The sequence below is a fragment of the Psammomys obesus genome, unplaced genomic scaffold, assembly GCF_907164565.1.
Source record: "Psammomys obesus unplaced genomic scaffold, mPsaObe1.curated_primary_1811, whole genome shotgun sequence".
Lineage (NCBI taxonomy): Eukaryota > Metazoa > Chordata > Mammalia > Rodentia > Muridae > Psammomys > Psammomys obesus.
In genome coordinates, this window is record NW_026596131.1 from 233,768 (window position 1) to 255,131 (window position 21,364).

The following is a 21,364-nucleotide window of genomic DNA, read 5'->3' on the forward strand; positions in this document are numbered from 1 at the left end:
TTTTTTTTTTCCAGAGGACGGAGTGGAAAGAATGAAAGAGCCAGAGTATGTGACGGTTCAAAAGAACATCTGGGCTGGCAAGATGGTCTTCTGGGGCTGGGGATATGGCTCAGCAGTTAAGAGCACTGGCTGTTCTTCCAGAGGTCCTGAGTTCAGTTCCCAGCAACCACATGGTAGCTTTCAATCATCTGTAATGGAATCTGATTCCCTCTTCTGCTATGCATGAAAACTGTTCATATACATAAAATAAATCTTTTTAAAAAATCTTCTGGAGGTGACATGGCTTTTGAACTCATGAGCATACTGTATCTGTTATCCACATAAGACCTACATAAGATTGGACCATTCAACCTCTCATTATGGAAGAGGAGACAGTACACAGAGCCCCACCCCTTCCTGGAGGAACTATGGACAGATAATGTTAGCTGGGGGAGAAAAGGGGTCATTTTCTTCAGTGGTGTAGCCCATGCTCTAGTAAATAACTGCCCACCCACCCTCTGCAAACAGCCCTAAGTCAACTCAGGGGATCTCTCACACACACACCCCAGACATGAAAGCAGAAGGGTTGCTGGGAGGAGGGGAGACACTGGGGGCTGAGAGAAGACGATGGGAGGGCAAAATGATGACAATTTATTATATACACATATAAAACTGTCAAAGAAGAAAACTTAAACTCTTTAAAATGATTTTATCTTGCATATTTAAATTGTGTGTGTAGCGTATGTGTGTGTGTGAGGGGGTGGGGTATGTGCAAGCGCGTGCCAGTGCCCGCAGAGGTATCAGATCCCCTGGAGCTGGAGTTCTGGGAGGTTGTGAGTGGGTGGCCGGAAGTGGTCCTGGGAACCAAACTCAGGTCTTGTGCAAGAGCAATAAAAGCTCTTAACTGCCGAGCCATCTCTCCAGCTTCAACAAATAAATCTTAAAAACATACAAAAATGGATGTTTTAACATTCATTTTGGACAAGAGGTGTGGTTCGTTTGTGAGTTGCACTGGTCAAACAGCAAAAAGTGAAACAAAAATAGTCACTTACATGGGTCTCAAATGACTCATCATTATTAAATACCTGGGACTTCAGTGGTTTACAAAGATGTTTTCTCCAAAGGAATCCTGAGTCTGTATCAACAGATCCTGCTGGAACTTAAATAAATCATTTGATCTCTCTGAGCTTTCAAGTGTCACAAGTGTCATCAAGAAGACTGGATTAGGGGCTGGAGAGATGACTCAGTAGATAAGAGTGCTGTCTATTCTTCCAGAGGTCCCAAGTTCAATTCCCAGCAACCACATGGTGGCTCAAACCATCTGTCCTGGAATCTGATGCCCTCTTCTGGCATGCAGATAGAGCACGCATGCATAAAATAAATAAAATCTTAAAAAAAAAAAAAAAAGACTGAATTAGGTAAGTCTTAATCAGTAAAACTCTGAACTTTCTTCTAAACTTACTTCATATATTATAGCCACTTGAGTTGTGCACAAAAATTTTCTGTAATTATTTGAATAAAATTGTTTGTGTAATCACATTTTCATACTTTGGCTTGGCATCTTAAACGGGGGTAAAGACATTTTATATAATTCAAAAGCAAAATAACAGAGCCCTAGTGAGGGCAGGAAAATGCACTAAAGAAAGAATAAAATAATTTTGGCCCAAAGTTTTAGAATGCTCTCCTGCCTCCAGTTCTGACGTTTTGTTCTCTTGTCATGTTTTCTGGCAATTCTGGGATATAGTTATATGTTGAGTAACTTTCATAAGCAAGAAAGATTACTTTCCATGTAGTAAAATCCTTATAGTTTGAAACATTGAGACAATAAATGTGTCAGTAATTCCAGGTGTCTGTCCCAGGCATGCTTGAACATTTGTCTAAAGAGAAATCCATAGGGAGACGCACCACAGCCATCACTGTCTGGCAATGGTCAGACACTTAGAAACACTGATCATTAGGGGAACAAGGGAGAAATGCAGAAAACTCACAATGCACCACACTGTTGAGCCATGCTATTAAAATAAACTTGGCCCAATTTAATAAAAATTGCCAAAATAAAGTAGTAAATGAAAAATATTTTTATAAGGATTTGTACACTGTGATACCATATTGTGCATTAAAGAATCCAAGGCAGGGCTGGAGAGATGGCTCAGTGGTTAAGAGTGCTGTCTGCTCTTCCAAGGGACCTGGGTTCAACTCCCAGCAGCCATATGGCAGCTCACAACTGTCCGTAAGCAGTTCCAGGTGGTCTGCCACCCTCATGCCAATGTACATAAAATAAAATTAAATAAATTATTAAAAAAAAGAAGCCAAGGCAGTCTAGCACATATGACTATGCTATCTTCAACTTGGAAATATTAATGGGTATATTAAAATATCACCACTAACCTATAGTTATTAAATGCATTTCAATTGCTCCTAAATAGCAAAAATCAAGCTACCAACAATTTCCAAGACTGTGGTCAGCACCACGGACAGTGTCCCAGGTCAGTACCATGGCCAGTCCCAGAGTCTGGTGTTCTACACCAGCACAGAACAGAGGGTGCTGAATTTTTTTAAAATATTATTTTGTAGTAATATGATACTAATTTAAGTGACTTTTACAAAGGCTGGAGAGACAGCTCTGCAGTGCAGCTCTGCACTGGCTGCTCTTGTAGAGGACCAGGGCATGCTAAGCCCTTATCTGGGCTCTGTGGGTTGTAGGCAGACAAAAGGTGCACGGATTTACATGTAGGCCAACATTCACGCACATGACATATATTTAAGTGAGTTTTATGGGCAAACCGCTAAGTCACAAGCAACGTTTTGGATGCGCTTAGGCCTTTCGATGATAGGAGAGGCAGGAAACATGGCAAGGAAGTCTGTCACTGCTGGACAAACACGCTAGGTCATCCTTCCAGAAAACACACTACAATGGCCTGGAGACGGGACTTCCACGTTAGGGCCCTCGACGCACGGTTTCTCTGGAGCGCGCCTGCATCACCACTCACACTGACAAGCAGTTTCCTACCTTTAGGGACTCACCCTCCACATCAGCCAGGCCCCACTGTGCCCTTCAGATGCCTGCCTCGCCTGCCTTCGTCCAGCTCAGCCACTCAGCTTACAACTGCCTGACCATAAATTCCCCTTAACTCCCCTCTCTAAAGATCCAGACAAGAGGGGCTGGAGAGATGGCTCAGTGGTTAAGAGGACGGTCTGCTTTTCCAAAGGACCTGGGTTCAATTCCCAGCACCCACATGGCAGCTCACAGCTGTCTATGCCCCCAATTCCAAGGGATCTGACACCTTTACACTAATGCACATAAAATAAATTATTTTTTTAAATACTTGAAAAAAAAGACCTAGACAAGAAAACTATTTCTGGTAGAATAAAATTGTTTTTTTAACATACTGGCAGCCATAAGATACATTTTTTAAAAACCCATCAAAGTTTGCAACATACTGTCTTGGTTACTTTTTTGTTGCTGTGATAAGACATTATGGCCAATTTATAGAAGAAAGCACTTAATCTGGAGGCTTACAGCTCCAGAGGGCTAGAGTCCATGACCATCATCATGGCAGCAAACGAGCACTGGAACAGCTAACAGACCTTATATTCTGGGTCCATAAACACCAGGCAGAGAGAGAGGTAACTGGGAACGGCATGGACTTTTGAAACCTCAAAGCTATAGCCCCCAGTGACATACCTTCTCCAACAAGGCCATACCTTTCAGTCTTTCCCAAACAGTTTCACCGATTGGTGACCAAGCTTCAAATATATGAACCTGTGGGGCCACTGGCAACCAAACCACCACATACACCTTTTCAAACAGAAAACAACTACATTAAAAGTTAAATTTAGAGCTGGGCACTGGTGGTGCACGCCTTTAATCCCAGCACTCGGGAAGCAGTGGCAGGTGGATCTCTGTGAGTTCAGGCCAGTCTGGTCTACAGAGTTAGTTCCAGGACTGCCAGAGTTACACAGAGAATCCCTGCCTCAAAATAAAAAAAAAAAAAAAATCAATCAATCAATTGATAAAATAAAATCAAATAAATAAGTTAAACTTAAGGGCTGGAGAGATAGCCCAGAGGTTAAGAGCATATATCTGAATAAGCCTGGGTTTAGCTCCTAGCATCCACAATAGGGCAGCTCACAACTGCTAGGAATTCCAGTTCCAGGTGATCCAATGCCCCTGGCCTCTGAGGGCACCAGCACACAGGTGAACACAGACTCATGCAGGTGCACACACATACCCACACACAAAAATACATCTTTCAAAAGTGAAGTTTTAAAGCACTCTTGCCCTTCTATTTAGACAGAGAAACTTAAGGAAATTAGAAACCTGTCCTACATTCAAATGCATCGCCTCATTAAATATTTCACAAAGTAGTTGCTTTTGTCTCTGCAAACAGGGAACCCTGCTCCACGCGCTGACCTACTTCACTCTGGTGCTAACTCCTCCGCTTTCCCAGCTCTGCACTATGCTTCAGGTCAAGAGGGAATCACTTATGTCAGCGTTTCACAAAATGTGACTGAGAAGAACCACTTAAAGGGGACTGTTAAAAACCCAGACGCATGAAGCAGATTCCCCAAGAGCCTATGAAACTGTTTCTAAAAATAGATCTTCCAAGTAACCCCTGTTGGCTGGTCTGGAAAGCTCTAACTGCACCCCTCTCCATCAAATGCCCGTATCAAAACCAAGCATGTTCTTTCTTACTCCGACTTTTCTCATCCTCTTATTGCTTCCACAATGGATAAAGAGCCAACTAAAGGAAAGCTCAATGCTTACCCTCCCTCCAACGCAGGAAGGAGAGCAGGGTGGCGTGTTTCTAGGCGAACACCCCCACTGGGATTCTCTCCTAGTTCTCTGCTGTCACTTTTCTAAGAGATGAACACTGTGCTACCACTTTACCAACGTCTCTCAAATATTATCTTCTTTTGATCCAGTTTAAAGCTACTACATCTGAGAATATCGTCAAAGTCACTGGGCTGAGAGATAGCGGTGGCCTCACGATACCAACGAGGCCAACAATACCACACACGGTCTCCAATCAGCATGCCTTGAGCACCATGAAAACTGAACTATTTGAAAAGACACATAAACATAGAGCTCCCACTGTGGGAAAGAGGCAGAAAAGGAGGGCAGGAGGGACCACCACAGATAAAACCCAGGCAAAATCCCCTCCCCAAAGATAAAGATAGCATCAAATGACAGTAAAGCATATATCTGTAATTCAGCCAGGCATGGTGGTGCACAACTTTTATCCCAGTACTCAGAAAGCAAAGATGAGAAGATCTCAGTGAGTTTGAGGTCAGCCTGGTCTACAGAGTGAATTCCAGCCTGTTAGAGCTATGCAGTGAGACTGTCTCAAAAAAGATAAATAAACAAGCACAGGACACAGCAATCTACGGCTCTAGGTCCAGAGAAATTCCTTGGGGGGATTCACATGCATGCACATACATGTGGAGACCTTCCTTCACTGACTTCCACCTTATATAGCTGAGGCAGAGTCTTGCTATACAGAGCAGGAGCTTACTGATTCTGCTGGTCTAGCTAGTCAGCTTGCCCTAGGGATACTGTCTCTGCCTCCCAAGTGCTGGGGTCATAAGTAAGCTACTATACCCACCCACCATTAGTGTGGGTGCTGGGGATCTGAACTCATGGTCCTCCTGCATTCATGAGCACTAAGCCACTGTTCTAGCCTGTGGTTTCTTTTTCTCTTGTTTGCTTTTCTATGACCTGGGAATCCAATTCAGGGCCGTAATACACCTACATGCTAGGTGTGCCAGTTAGTTTTTGTCAACATGACATAAACTGAGTGATCTGGAAAGAGGGAACCTCAACTGAGGAAGTGCCTCCATTAGATTGGCCTGTAGGTAAATCTGTGGGGCATTGTCTTGATTCATGCTTGATGTGGGAGGGCCCAGCCCGCTCTGGGCCTGGACTGTATAAGAAAACAAGCTTAGCGAGCCATGGAGAGCGCGTTGGTGTGCGGCACTCCCCTGTGGTCTCTGCTGTGATTCCTGCCCTCAGGTTCCTGCGCGCTTGACTGTCTTCTGCCTTGGCTCCCATCAGGACATGAAAGCCAAATGGACCCTTTCTCCCCATGTTGCTTTTGATTATGATCTTAATCACAGCAAGAGAGCAAACCAATACGTGAGGCAAACGCTCGCTGAGCTACATCCCAGCCCCCTGAAAACTAAATCAGAAGGTTAAAACTAACAATAGAAATAAATACAAAGCAGGCAATGAGTCTAGCAAACTACTCAGGAGAGAATAGGTTCAGGTGAACTTATTTAGATTCTGTGAAGAAAGAGAGCAAAACTAAGATTGTTTTTTAAGATAAAAATTAAATTATCAGGGGCCGTGGAGACAGCTCAGCAGGTGAAAATGCTTGCTGCATAAGCTTGAGAACTGAGTTCCAGCTGCAGCAGCCAGGCAAAAAGCTGATGAGCGCTAACGATTTTAGGACACACTTTATTGACAAAGGGGAAAAGGCTCCAGGCAGCACACACTGCCTCTCCGTTTGCACAGCTGTCACTAGTGCTCCGCAGGGAATCAACCATTAAAACCCAATAATCAATAATTATAGAGACCTCAATAACTCTGAGAATAATACAGAAAATCAATGTCAGGTAGTTTTAAAAAAATACCTACCTTCTATTTCCTGCCCGATAGAAAGTCCAGCCCATTTTCGCTATAAAATGAGAGAAAAAAAGACAGTTAAAATCAAGTCAATCAAAATCAAACAAAGAAAAAGATGAACAGCTGTAAATTACAGAAAAGATACTGTAAAGCCAAGGCACAGTAAGTTATGTGCTGAACTGTGAACCCCACACCCACCCACACCCACAATGTCAGTCTTCAGCCCCCAGGACCTGTGGATCTGACTGTATTTAGAAAGCTTTGTTCCGGTAATGCACGCCACCATCATCACTACAGCAGTTGTTTCTGAATGAGTGCACTGATGCAGTTAGTTTTGTATGATTTGTTATATCACCAAAAAAAAAAAAAAAAAAATTTAATTCATGAAATTAAACTAAAACTAGTTCAGATGATGCACACTGAAACTTAAGCTGGGACTCAGATCATGGACTGGACAGGATTACCCTGCGCAGTCCAGCCAAAGGATTTTCGGGTGCTTAGAGCCAGTCCCCAGTCCTGACTACACTGGCAGGAGACAGGACAGAATGCATTTAGGTGAGGATTCAGAGCTACGCTCACAGATTTAAAATCAGTTATTACTGATAGCACTCCATAGAATGCTGAGAAGAACTCCGGCTGAAAACCCACAGCTTGCCTACTCATGTGGCCACAGTGGACTCTGGGGTGGGTTGGTTAAAAAAGTGCTACGCTGTGAGCATGCCCAGGGAACGCTCCCCTTCCAACTTCTTTCCCATGGGTCACACTCCTTCCACACACACAGCCCCTAAACGACCCTCTGTAAAACTCCAGACTTTGGGTCACAAAGTGGCTACACTGAGGTTCCGGACTTCACCTGCAAAGACTGTCTTTGGAGGAGAGTGCCGGTGTCCGGTGTTTGTTCTGAGGACTGAATCAGTTACCACATCCCAGCGTACTTAAAACAATGCCTGACTTGGAGGGCATCTTGGGAGGATTTTGTTTTTTGTAGAGTGGGTCTCAATATGCAGCCCTGGCTAGCCTGGAGCTCTGTTCAAAGCTGGTAAATCTAGCGACAGCCCACACTTTTAGTAAACTAAATTGATTAGTTTGTTTACTTGTTGAGATTGGGTCAGAATCTCACATAGCCCAAAATTTTAATCTATAGAAGTAAATGTAAAGTTACCTTGCTAGGAATGTGGATTCTTTGGTGTCAGGTGGCCCCTGTGGTACTGGGCAGTGTGACTGTGCATTCTGTCTTCCCAGCTCTAGAGAAGCCCAGAAAGTTAGGTAGTCACCTAGACAACTACTCTTTGCAGGTTGGGTCTGACACCACAGCATTATAAAGCCTGCGTTATTAGATGCCAATTTTATAAATAAGATAAATGTTGTGTTATTTTATATATTTTCCGTTAACCTGGGATTTAGCATCAAAAGAATATCACACCTTTTCAATATCACACCTTTTTTTTTTTTTTAGAAAAAAAATTTAAGACAATATAAAGATATCACTGTAAATAAATGACAATTAAGAACGTATTTTGGGGGATGGTGAGATGGCTCAGAGGTTAAGCATACTGGCTGCTCTTCCAGAGGTCCTGCGTTCAGTTCCCAGCAACCACATGGTGGCTCACAACCATCTATAAAGGGATTGATGGCCTCCCCTGGCATGTAGGTGTACATGCAAACAGAGCAATCATACATAATATAAATAAAAAACATTATTTTAAAAAAATGGGGAGCAGTGAGCTGGTGCACAAGTGTCTGCTGTCAAACCTAATGCCGTGAGCTTGAACCCCAGGACCCGAGTGCTAAAACAACTGCCAGTTGCTCTCTGACCTCCACTGTGGCATGCATGCCCTCCCTCAAACAAAGCAAAATACTTTCAAAGAAGAATAGGTCTTCAAATTCTCTATGTAACATCTAGGTGTCTTTCTTCAATATGAGTCAATACAGTTACAGGGCAATGCTTGCTTAAAATGAATCCGCAGTTCCGTAACTTTTCAGCTAAGGAGAAGACATCTTCATTCGTGTTACCTGAGGTAAGCTGAAGGCGATGCTTCCTGGAACCACAGATGGGTGGGTCCTCAGCGTAAATATGTACCTGTGGTTGGGGGACGTCCTCACCATCACATGCCTAAAAGACAGAGCACAGTCAGGATTCCAACAAGAACATGGCTTCTACACACGTTCTTCCCAGCCTTGTGTTTGGTGAACACAGATGAAAACATGGCATCATATGAGAGTCCTGACAGAAAACCATAAACGTAGTTCCCAAAAACTAACTCAAAGTGTCTTGTAGACGTTAAGACATCTTGGCCCACACAAACTGAGCAAGATCCAGCCAAGTTCCAATGAGAATACCCATTTTGAAGCATCAGCTTCATGGTATTTCCAGTTTATAGGAAACAGAAGCATAGGTTAGGATGAATTTCCTTTCCTGAGGGTAATTTCATACATCTAATAAAATAAATGTAGGAGACCCAAAGTTATAAGAGCTAGGATATATATGACATAGCTGTTAAGTTTTTAAGGTTGTTTCTTAAATCTTCCATCAGAATCTCTCAAGTCTGAACATTATAGCAATATTTATTATAATACAATATATTATGTAATATATATTATTATATTTATGTAAAGCCATCTCATGATAATCTTCTAACCCAGGACACAAATGAGTTCTTTGAGATAGAAGCTTCAGATCGAATTTTGTTATGTGCTGGCACTATCTTTTTTTTTTTTTTTTTTTTTTTTTTGAGACAGGGTTTCTCTATGTTACCTTGGCAGTCCCGGACTTGCTTTGTAGACCAGACTGGCCTCAAGCTCACAGAGATCTGCCTGCCTCTGCCTCCCTGAGTGCTGGGGTCAGAGACATGTGCCACCATGCCCAACTCTGGCACTATCTTTTGTATGTAAACGAGAGTGAGGATGGGGAATGGCTGTAGAGCAAACCTGTCAGAGCCTATGCATGCCAGGCACACTGCCATTAAGTGTCACCTCCTGACCCACCTATTTTTCAACAAACAGCTTTTTACAATGCTATATTTTTAGTTATATATATGTAGATGGATATTTGCTTTGCTACTAAAACACAAGCTCCTTATATCTACGGTATTTTAAGTGGAAAGTTCAGCCCATGTGAAAGAACTCCATAAAACTCTCTTATTGATCGGTCAATTTGTTGAAAGTCTTATCTTCAGTTTAACATCACAGAATGACCAACACTGCCTCCCTCTCAGGCCAAAGCTAAATCCATAAGTCTCCAGACGGCCTGCTGATGTAGCTTGCATTGAACTTGGCAATAGTCTTTGGAAGGTCAGTATGGTATGAATCAGTGATATGAATCAGTTAACATAAGTGATGATGAAAGTCCTTTTGTAGACCTGCAGGTTTTGTATATGTTCAATCTTTATGCTTCTTCTACTTCCATAGTAACAACGATCACACTGGTAAACCTTTATGGAGGGCTCACTAACGTGCTGGGCACAGTTGTCCAGGTTTTACTGGAGCAACTTATTCTTCACCTCTCCCCCATCTTATAGATCAGGACACAAGAACATGAGGTGGCACATGCCTTATCCTCAGTTTGTGACTGTCGTGCTAGGTACCAAACTTAGACAATGAGACTCCACAACAAGATGGCTGCCAACCACGTTATATGATACTTATAACCAGTGTGTCTACCCTAAGAAAAACAGCTTAAAAATGTTCCATGTATCTAGGCATATATGCTTTATTTATCAAGGTTTAACATAACAATAACTGAAATATGTAACTCTCATCTTCATTTTCCAACTTGGTAAAAGTAATAAAAAAGGCAATTTCCAAAGGTTTTCCTAAAACAACTCTTTGGAAGTTTCTAAAACAACACTTAGCGAGTTAAAAGAATCAAATCAGGTAGCTACTCACTGGCCAGACTGGTAGTCCTTCTCGTTCACGACTGCGCAGTTGCTTAAAGACAGTTCGTCAGTAGGGCATCTTGCAGCTTGCATGCTCTGGAAAATCAACGATTAGGAACGTAAGACTAAGCCATGATTTCAACCGTAAAGAACACGGCATGCCTCCTGCTCCTGACTCTCAATCGCTACAAATGTTGCAGTAAACATTCCCCCATTTTGAGTCTCCCGTTTCCTCCTTCATTGGGAAGTGGCTCAACTCATTTCCTGTGGCTTGGGTAACGGCAGATAATAGCAGGTGTGCAGGCACATACACTCCTATCCTCCCTCTGCCATGGCACCAGAAGAAAGCACTCTTCCTTGGCACACCACTATGTGAAGAAGGCTTTCCACTCTAAAGGATAACAACAGTGTCCTACAGAAAGCACAGAAAGGCCGCAGACAGCAAATACACACACTTGAAAACACAGACCCAGCAGGCAACCAAGTTCAAGTCCTTGAGGCCAGTCCGGACTATTGATTAGAGCCAATATGTTCTTTTTAAACTTAAGCTTATTTGAATTGATTTTCTACCTCTTTCATAGAAAAGAATCATGACTGATAAAATGCAATAAAGTCAAGTAGTAAATTTGATAAAAGGTATTTTGAAAAAGCATCTTTTTGTAAGAAATCCCAAGTGGATATGATTTGTGTTTCCAATAAATGAAAGAAAAATCATCTTCCAGCCTGGGGCAGGGAAGATTACTGAACATCTGAGGCTAGCCTAGACTACACAGTAAGACCCTGTCCCAAAAGAGAAAAAAAAATCAAAACCACAGAGAGCTTCCAAACATTTCTCAACAAAAAAAATTACAAAGTGTACCCAAAAAGAAAAACAGCAACCAGTGGTCTTTTTGGTCAGTACCTACTTGCCAAATATTCTAAATAATAGTTTTTGTTTGTTTCTGAAGCACAGCCTTGTGTAGCTGACACTAGCCTCAAACTCAATATATAGTTTAGGCTGCCCCTTGCCTAAGCTAATTCTAATCCTCTTGCCTCCACTTCCTTTAGTGCTGGCAAAACCGGAGTGTATCACCTTGTCTGGTTTATGTGCTGCTAGGAATTGAACCTGGGGCTTCATGCATCCTAGGCAAGCACTTCACCAAGCTGGCCTTAAACTGATGACCCTCAATCCCTTGGCCTTAGAGTGTTGGAATCACAGGTTTGCATGACCACTGCAGGATTTGGGTTGTTTTTTCTGTTGTTTGGTTTTGTGTTGTTTTAGTTGTTTGTTTGTTTGTTTGTTTTTTTCCCCTAAGGCATGGTTTATTTGTGTAGCCCTAGCTGTCCTGGAACTCACTCTGTGGACCAGGCTGGCATCCAACTCAAATCTGCCTGCCTCTGCCTCCTGAGTGCTGGGATTAAAGGTGTGTGCTAACACCAACCAGCTGATATTAGTAACTTTATTTTACAGTTTTTATTGAAGATAAGCTTTCCAGACCTGATGGCACTAAGAAAGCCTCAAATCCTGCCAGGACTTTCTTCTCTCCTGTCTGCTGAAGGGCACAGGCTACTTAGTGCAGCACGTCACAAAACTGTATTAATGTTCATCAGGTGCAAAAGAGCTGTTTGCCTAGGAGAACAGACACAAAGTCCTGGCATGTACTAAAAAAGCAGCAGCCACCGTCTTAGTCACAGGTTAACTTACTGCGACAGGTTTGTCAGAACCAAAGGGGTGTGCAGGGTGTCATTGCCCAGGTACGCCTTATCTAAACAAGGTCTTCACAATACCGAATCTTCCTTACACTCCACATGGAGATAGGAAGTAGCCGTCAAAACACTTTCTTCGTTAAAAAATTTTTAAAAAAACAAAACAAAAACAAACAAACAAACAAACAAAACCTGAAGGGCAGTGGTGGCGCCCGCCCGCCTTTGATCCCAGCACTTGGGAGGTAGGGGCAGGCAGATCTCTGACTGAGTTCAAGGCCAGCCTGGTCTACAGAGTGAGCTCCAGGACAGCTAGGGCTACACAGAGAAACCCTGTCTTGAAAAAAAAATTAAAATTAAAATAAAATAAAACGTCAGAGCCCCTGTAGCTGGAGTCACAGACAGTTCTGAGCCGCCTAGTGTGAGTGCTGGGAACCACACTGCTCCCCTGAAGCTCAGCCAGGGCTCATAACTGCTGAGCCATTGCTCCAGCCTTCCTTTTCTTCCTTTTTAAAAAGATAACACAGGATTACTGGTAACTACAGAATATTTAAAAGAGCTAAAGGTATTGGTGCACATCTGCAGTCCTAGCTGTCTTGAAGCTAAGGCAAGCGGAGCACAGCTTTCAGGCCAGCCTGGACATCACAGTGAGTTCGGGCAGTTTAAGGCATAAAAAAGACCCTGTCTCAAAAAAAAACAAAAAAACAAACCAAACAAACAAACAAACAAGAGGGTTTAAAACAAAAAGAGTTACATAAATCTCTTTTAAGATTTACTTTATTTATTACTTATATAGTATTCTGTCTGCACGTGTGTCTGCAGGCCAGAAGAGGGCACCAGATCTCATTATAGAAGGTTGTGAGCTACCGTGTGGTTGCTGGGAATTGAACTCAGGACCTTTGGAAGAACAGTCAGTGCTCTTAACCTCTGACCCATCTCTCCAGCCCCTACATAAATGTTTATTTAAAAAGAAAACACTGAAAAGAATATGTTCTTTACTTGCTGAGCCACTGAGGCCAGTGGCTGTCCTCCCCCCCCCAAGCCCAGACTCAGGTGTGTGTTGTCTAAAGTTGGGAACAGAACAATTTAAGCCCCTAAACAATCATCCACATGATGGCTTCCAAGGGTTTTTCTGAACACACTTATTAGCACTACTAATTTTGATTCATTTTCAGAAAAACAAGTAGACAGATGGATATATACTAGCCATGTGTCAATAAAACATTTCCATAAATGGTGATTAGTTTGCTTAAAAGAAAAAAAAAAAACAGTATCATAATTTCAAAAGTGCAGCCAAATTCCCTCACTTTGATCTGGGCTTGGACTGTCACTAAAATCAAATGTCAAAAATAAGCTAAATTTAGAAAGAGGCCCTTGAGCAGACACTAAAGAACAATGACTCATCTCGTTGTTTCATGGATTACTAGAAAAATAGAAGATTACAGATTTGATCATTATATTATTCTTTTTTTTTGTATGTAATAGGTAAGGTGTTCTCTTCATATAAAATAAGCAATTCAAGCCAAATTAAAAGTAAAAAGGGGAGGTTTATTTGGGAATAGCTCTTGGGTGAGTTCACTGGTCCCCAGGAACTGGGCCAGTGAAATCGCCATGCCGACAGGGAGATGGGGGAACAGGGGATGGGGGCATGGGCAGCCAGAAAGAGAAATGCGGAGAAAGAGAAAGAGACAGACCAAAATGTCTGGACTACATAGAAGAGCCTCTAGTGGAGAGGAAGCCCAGCCCCTAGGCTGGAGAGTTCAGGGTTTGCCAGCCATCCCCTGTAACAGGTAGGGACTGAGGGATGCTGGGAGAATCTGAGGCCAGGTCGCTTTGATATGTTAAATAGGCACCTCAGCAGCTAGCCCAGGGTCCAAAACCCGACAATTTTGTACAAAACTGTGTATAAAATGTTAGGACATTAGTGAACACATAATATGGACCTGCTGGGGTTCTTTCTATAAATGCTTTTTACATGTGGGATTCATTATCAAATATTTGGGTCACCATTTTTTAAAAAGATTTATTTATACATATAAGCAATCTATTTGCATGTATACCTACATGACAGAATAGAGTATTGCATCCCATTACAGAAGGTTGTGAGCCACCATGTGGTTGCTGGGAATTGAACTCAGGACCTCTGGAAGAGCAGACTGTGCTCTTAAACTCTGAGCCATCTCTCCAGCCGCATTATCAAGTATTTGGAAATCACTGATTTCCTGTGACATGAATAGAGTCTAGGGCCCAAGTTTATCTTCTAAATGAAAGTGTTTTGCTTAAGGTTATCGTGACTAGCCATCTGCCGAAAACATATGAAGCAATTTAAAGTTTTCTATCTTCCCAGTGTCTCAAGTTTCTTCCTTTTATGATCTTTCCCCCTTAACTTGCATCCCTTACTCGGCCAATGCCTACACTCTACAATTCTCAGCTTAGACAGTATGTATTCTAGGATACATCCTGGACAGCTGCCCCTCCCAACTAAACTGATAAAACACCTGACTCATACATGGGACAATTCTTAAGGGGCAGAGACTAGATTTCGCTCATGTCTGACCTAGCCAGTGAGTGCTTGTTAAACATTACAGATGAATACAAACCTGTTTCAACTGCATTATAAACCACCTGAAGAACAAGTGTGCAAAACACTATCACTTCAAAATCATTTCGGATATAACAGAATTATATTCAAATGACTTAGGGGTTCAAAGTTACACAGCGTGGGGCTAGGAAGATACCTCTGGGGTGAGGACAAGAGATCCACTGAGCAAACGGGTTAAGGAGCCTAACCATGTTGGGGGCTTGGAGTTTGGGCAAGAGCTGATATCTCAGTGGATAAAGAGAAAAAACTGAGGGTGATTCTTGGCATAATCCTCCTGCTTTACATGTACACACAGAAGACATGTGCACATACAAACATACAAAAACATGCATACACAAATGCATAACACACACACACACACACACAGGAAAACAGCAAACATTAAATAGAACAAAACTACAGAACTGACCAAGTCAACACAATAAAAACTTGACAAAATGTTAAGCTAACCTTTTCATTTGTAAGCCTGGTTAACTGTCAATATCCTTTAATAAGAAGGGGGATGGGAATCTGTGGATATCTTCTGGCTGGCCAATTTAAACAGATGCTCTGAGTAAAAGGCCTCCCTGTTAGAGCCCAGAAGCATCTGTGTTTTTATGGTAAGCCAAGCAGGGTATCTCATTATTAAACAAGTGTGAGTCTCTATAAATAGTTGAGTTGTGAGGGAAGGCTGAGGGAAAATTGCACCATTTTTTCTAAAACTGACTTTGCCTCTAGGAAACAACAGTAAAAGCCGACCACTATAAGCACATGGCCCTTTAAACATGAAATCACCATCGGTGATGGGTAGTTTTATTAAGTTGAGTTGTTCGAGTTACTGGAACACGTGACCGCTTAACGATAGAGAACTGTCTTCATTATAACACTTTAAAATACCAAACATTACAGTTGGCTATTCTTAAAGAACAGCAATGTCAACAAACCAAGGGGGGACTTGGTGGAAGTAATTATGCCATTGGTTATTCCTGAACCTTTAAACTGTAGGGAATTTATTTTTCTTCCAAAACAGGGTTCAGGTGGGGATTTAAACAGTATTTCTCTGGACAATATTAAAGTTTGAGGATTTAAATAACACACTCTTCCATAAAAGTTCCTGAAGAAAATGGATTACTCGAGTGAACTTTTAAATGAAATAACTGGACAGCCAAATAAAGAAAAATACGGTATGAGGCAGTATGAGAGTGGTAACATTCTCCTGTGATCCCAGCACTTGAGAGCTGGAGGCAGGAAGATCTGGAGTTTAAGATGAACCACGGCTACATAGGAAAGTAAAGATCAGCCTGGGTTACAGGAGACCCTATCAAGAAAGCAAGCAAGCAAAAGAAGGAAGGAAGGAAGGAAAAAAGAACAGTGTGCTAGCCGACTAGAAAGGGCTCATCGCCCAACAGCCCCTCCTACCCTGACTATAACCCTGAAGAATAAGCTGTCTCTTCCTGTGGCGCCTTAGGCCCTGGTTACATTTCTCCAGAGACATGCATATTCCCACAGGAAAGAGGAGAGCAAAATATAGAAACTTGCTCCAGGTCTAGCCCAGCTGACAAGCCCCATTCAATTATTTCTCCGATCACTCCTGAAAAACTAATGGTTTCGAATTGCAATTTCACTGGGGGAAGGGCAGGGGAGGGCTTACATCTGTAATGCCACCATTGAGGAAGTTGAGGCAAAAAGAAGACAGCCACAAGTTTCTGACCAGACCTGTTCAACTAGGGCTTGATATCTCAGAGAAAGATAAAAGGAAAATTTCACTTTTCAACAAAGTAACTCCCAGACATACGACTGTTACCATTAACGAAAACTTAGAATTCCATTTTGTCCATTTTAGAGTATCAATCGCTATCCACATTTTAAGAACCACAAGTGCCTAATTTCTACCAGTACACACAGTTCCAGGGGATACAACTGGTCCAGAGCAACATAAAAATGTCACCATAAATGCCCACCTGTAAGCCTATAAGCCCTTCTACACTATAAATCCTGATACTTGTTGATTAAAAAGAAAAAAAAAAAAAACTTTTGTTTTTGTTTGGTGGGGAGGGGGTGTTTTTTTGAGACAGGGTTTCAAGTAGTCCAGGCTGGCCTATGCTTACTGTATACACAAAGATGGCCCTGAATTTCTAATCCTCCTGCCTCTACCTCCCCAGTGCTTGAACTGCATAGGTAGATGTGCCAACTGCCACACCTGGTCTTCCTGCTAAACTTCTGAAGACACGCTGTGTCTCAGAGTGTGTGGAGAGAATCTCTGTGTACTGTGTGGAAGCATCACCTGTCAATAAAAGCTGATGGCCTGATAGCAGAGGCATTGTCATTTCATCCTCGTGATCATTCAGATTGTTTCCAGTTAGGGCCTTCAAGAATAATGCTGCTATGAACATCCAGGCAGAAGAGTTGCATGGGCTTGTGGAGGTTGTTTGTTTGTTTGTTGAGACAGGGCCTTGCTACACAGCCGACTGTGGTCTCTAACTTCTGATTCTCCTGCCTCCATTCTTGGAGTGGCAATATTACAGTGTGTACCTTCATGCCTGGCTCTGCATAAATTTACATTTGAACATATGTCCTCAATTTTCTGATATACATACTCTCCCCCATTCTGGGAGTTGTCTTCACTTTCTTTTTTGGTTTGTTTGTTGTTCTGGGTTTTGTTTCAAGATAGGGTCTCTCTGTGTAGTCTTGACTGTCCTGGACTCACTTTGTAGACCAGGCTGGCCTCAAACTCACGTAGCTCCGCCAGTCTCTGCCTTCCTGGGTGCTGGGATTATAGGCCTGCGCCACCACACCTGGCAGTCTTCACTTTCTTAATCATCTCCTTTGACACATTAAAGTTTCAATTTTGTTAAAATCCTCCTTCTCCTGATTGTTTCTGCTTTTGTATCACATCTTAAAAAAACATTGCCTAATCCAAGAGCATGCATTTGTAAAATCTGCCCTTCCTTGGAAGAATCACAGAGTTAGGTCTTTGAATTGTTCTTAAATTTATTCCTTCTGATGTTAGTGCAGAGAACAGCTCCTTATTTCCACTTTTGGATTGCCCATTGTTACCCAACAGAAATGCAGCGCGCCCTGGATTCTGCTCTTCTGTGCTGCGAGTTTGCTGAACTTTGTTAATAGTTCTAATTAATTTTTTTTTTTTTCAGAAAGACAAATTCTTCAGGAGTGTCATCTAGGGTTGGAGATGTAGCCCAATGATAGAGCACTGACCCAGAATGCACTGGGCCTCTGGTTCAATCCCCAGTATAACTCAAAGCAACACCAACAAAGGAAATCCTGAAACACGATGCCATTGGCAGAGCGGTGGTTACAGATGCCTTTTATGTCTTTCCTTGCTCAATGGCTCTACCTAAAACTTGCAATGGTGTTGACCTTAGGTGGCCAAAGGAGACAGCCTACTCTCGGTCCTGATCCCTGAGGGAAGCTTTTAACCTTCATGAGAGATACGATGACAGCTGTGGGCTTTTCAGTTGGTGAGTTAACCAAATTTTGACAGTGCCAGCTCATAAGGTTGCTTTGAGAATCTAGCAAGAAAAGATCTGTGAAGGTGTTTCCAAAACTGCAAAATGCCTCTTCATTTTAAGATTGTTTTCTCCAACATAGTGTTCTTACTCTGAACAAAGTTTACTCCAAAAGTTGCTAAAGATATCAAAAATTGACCCCAATTTAAAAAAACAAACAAACAAAAAAAAAAAAAAAACCAAAACAGCAATGCACCTAAGGACATCACAAAGTCTAAGGTCTAATGAAGACCATGGTTTCAAAAGAGCAAAATCCATTGACTTAAAATGATAGGCCTCACTTCAGTCACCTTAATTGCTGTTGTTGACCTGAATCCCTGTAATTACACATATACTCTCTCTCAACATATCTGTAATACAGACAGGTTTCTCACACAATACAGCTTAATAACAAATACAAGCATAACATAATGGTATCTATCATTAACATATTTTATAATTTAGAAATTACTTTTAAATACTTCTGTCAGAATGGCTTGATGGAAGCAAGCAGGCATTACCAGCCTACTTCTGTTCCTTAGAAAAGTTCTTCTGGGCAAGCTGGGAATAGAGCTCCGTGTTAGTGTTTACAGAGCACACCAAAGAATTAAAAGTAAAAAAATAAACCAGGAAAAATGTCTACACCCAGCACAATAGTTTCCCCATGGCCACACAGATGAAACCCCCTTTCCCGTGGTCTTCTGTCTCTTCACTCTAGCATCTTCCCCAGATTCTGGGGCCACATACATTTAGGGCAGAATTACACACAAATGGCTGGACAGTGGCTGGAGCATCAGGGAAGGGGCAGGTGAGCCCATGATGTAACGAAGGTGGCAGCTGTCTTGCTGGGAGGCTTGTGCTGGAGGTGTGGGATGCTAGTAATATCTTCTTTCTTAAACTGGGTGTTGATTAACTTGGGTGAGTTCATCAATGCTGGGAGGCAGTGGTGCAGGCCTTTAATCCCAGCACTTGGAGAGGCATCGGCAGGAGGATCTCTGAGGTCAGCCTGGTCTACGGAGCAGGACAGGCAGGGCTAGCCACACAGAGAAACCCTGCCTTGGAAAACAAAGCAAAAACAGGGGAACCAAATATACTGTTAATGTGTTTCTGTGTGCATGTTCTGGAATACTCCAGGTGTTTCCAAAGGGGCTGTACTGGTTTGTCTTCATTCCTTCCAGCAGAGTGGAGGACTTCCAGCTGGCCTACAGCAGTGCACTTGGGATCTTGGTGCTTAGCCCACTTCCTGGACAGAGTACAGCACTGCCTCCCTGAGCTTTGTTTGGTTGCTGTTTCTTTGATGATGAAGGAGGTCAAGCACTTAGCAAAAGTTAAACACATTCTTTCTGAAATGCCTGTCTGAACCTCTGGTCTAGTTTTCTACTGGCTTTCTGTTGGTTTGGGGTTTTTTTTGTTTTTTCCCAGAGCTGAGGACTGAACCCAGGGCCTTGCGCTTACCAGGCAAGCGCTCTACCACTGAGCTAAATCCCAGACCCCTGTTTGTTTTTTAATGATTAATCGGCAGAGGTTTTGTTTTGTATTCTAGGTGCAAGTTCTATCAAATTCTCGTGCTTGAAATAACTTCTTGCCCTCTGCGGCCTGTCCTCCCTCTCTTGTATGGTGTATGCAGTGGACAGACTGTTCATCCACCACCCACCTACATTTATATACGGAGGCCCTAAAACCTAAAGCCTGCACTGCTTCCCCAGTGACCACTCTGGAGTTAGCTCCTCAAGGCAGTTAAGGTTAAATAAGATCAAAAGGATAGGGCTCTACTCAGACAGGATTCTGGCCTTCTAGGAAAAGCACCTCTTTCTCTTTCTCTCCCTTCTCCTCTCCCCACAATGTGAGCACACAGCCAGAAGGCTGCATGAGAAAGCACTCACCAGCCTATCGTGCTGGCACCCTGATTTTGAACTGCGGGCCCCCAGAACTAGGAGGAAATACATTTCTGGTTCAAGTCACTTCATATGTGAGACTTTGTTGTCAGTCTGAGCAAAGTACAACGGTGCCCTTTGATAAGCAGTCTTCAATATAATGAAGTCTCTTTTCATTCCTTAATTACTGCGGCTTTTATTCCGTTTCAGAAATCTGCTGGCCCCTGGCTCTTCAGTCACTCTTTTGGTCTCACGTCTCGTTTACTTGCACTGTGTTCAACACAGAGCTCTGGACCTTGGCTGTGCTGCTCGATTTTTACCCCTACTAAGACTGCTAATTTGAGCCTTCCAAATCAGAGTCGTGAAGAAGTACTTTTTGTGCTGTCGGATCCAGCAGCCATTAGTCATATGTGGTGCCTGAAATGTGGCCAATTCAACTGAGAATCTGAACTGCTTTTTTTTTTTTTTTTAATAAATCTACTCCTCACCCCAATACTGGGACTAAAACCCATGGCCTAATGCATGGGAGAAAAGGACTCTATCACTGAGCAACAGTGCCTGGCCTTTTTTAAAACTGCTCAGCCAGGGTCTTAACTCCATCTAGATGGGCCTTAAAGTGCATCTGCAGCGCCCCTGCCTCCGCCTCCCAAGCAGCTGGGATTCCAGGCCCACACCGACAGGCCTGGGGAGAAACCTGACTTTTAATTTGCTTTTGTCAGTTTATACCTATAACCATTTTGTTTCCTCATCAGTGACTAGGAGAGGCCTGAAATTCCCCGCTATCACCGTATCTGTCAGAAGCAGCTGAATCGGAGGCGGCTCCACCTGGAGTGGCTCAAGGAACACTCTTCGGGTAAAGCCAAGAGTCTGCACTTCACTTATTTCACTTCACAGAAAATAACTTTGAGCCAAGGTAGCATGAAACGGGGCTGAGTTTATCAGGAAAGTTATTAGCACGCACTGGAGCATAAGTGAGGGTGACAGAGGTGCCTACGAAGAGGGCATTTCACACCCCAGTACTGGTGTCACTTACACTTGCTAACAGTCAGACCTGCAATTTGGGGGCGTCTGAAACTACACCTCGGAGGGTTGCTAAGAAACCTCCGCACTTCTTTTTTTCTTAGTAGTTGAAATCACAGGTCAGTTCCTGAGGAAGCACTGAATAGGACTGCAGTTGGTAAGGTAAAATCATAGGTTACAAAGGCCATGAAAAGAAACTCAGATACTTTTTTTTGTTTGTG

At 42.7% G+C, this 21,364-nt stretch overlaps 1 protein-coding gene across 1 annotated transcript in view; it reads right to left on the bottom strand.

Annotated features, from left to right (window-relative positions):
* Nsf (N-ethylmaleimide sensitive factor, vesicle fusing ATPase) overlaps window positions 1-21,364 on the bottom strand; it is an 80,139-nt gene that overhangs the window by 49,447 nt on the left and 9,328 nt on the right. Inside the window, exons 2-5 of the mRNA XM_055592438.1 lie at window positions 10,490-10,575; window positions 8,618-8,717; window positions 6,617-6,656; window positions 2,764-2,846 (exon numbers count right to left, since the gene is read on the bottom strand). Coding sequence (XP_055448413.1) covers window positions 2,764-2,846; window positions 6,617-6,656; window positions 8,618-8,717; window positions 10,490-10,575 — 309 coding nt within the window. The remainder of the gene's footprint in view (window positions 1-2,763; window positions 2,847-6,616; window positions 6,657-8,617; window positions 8,718-10,489; window positions 10,576-21,364) is intronic.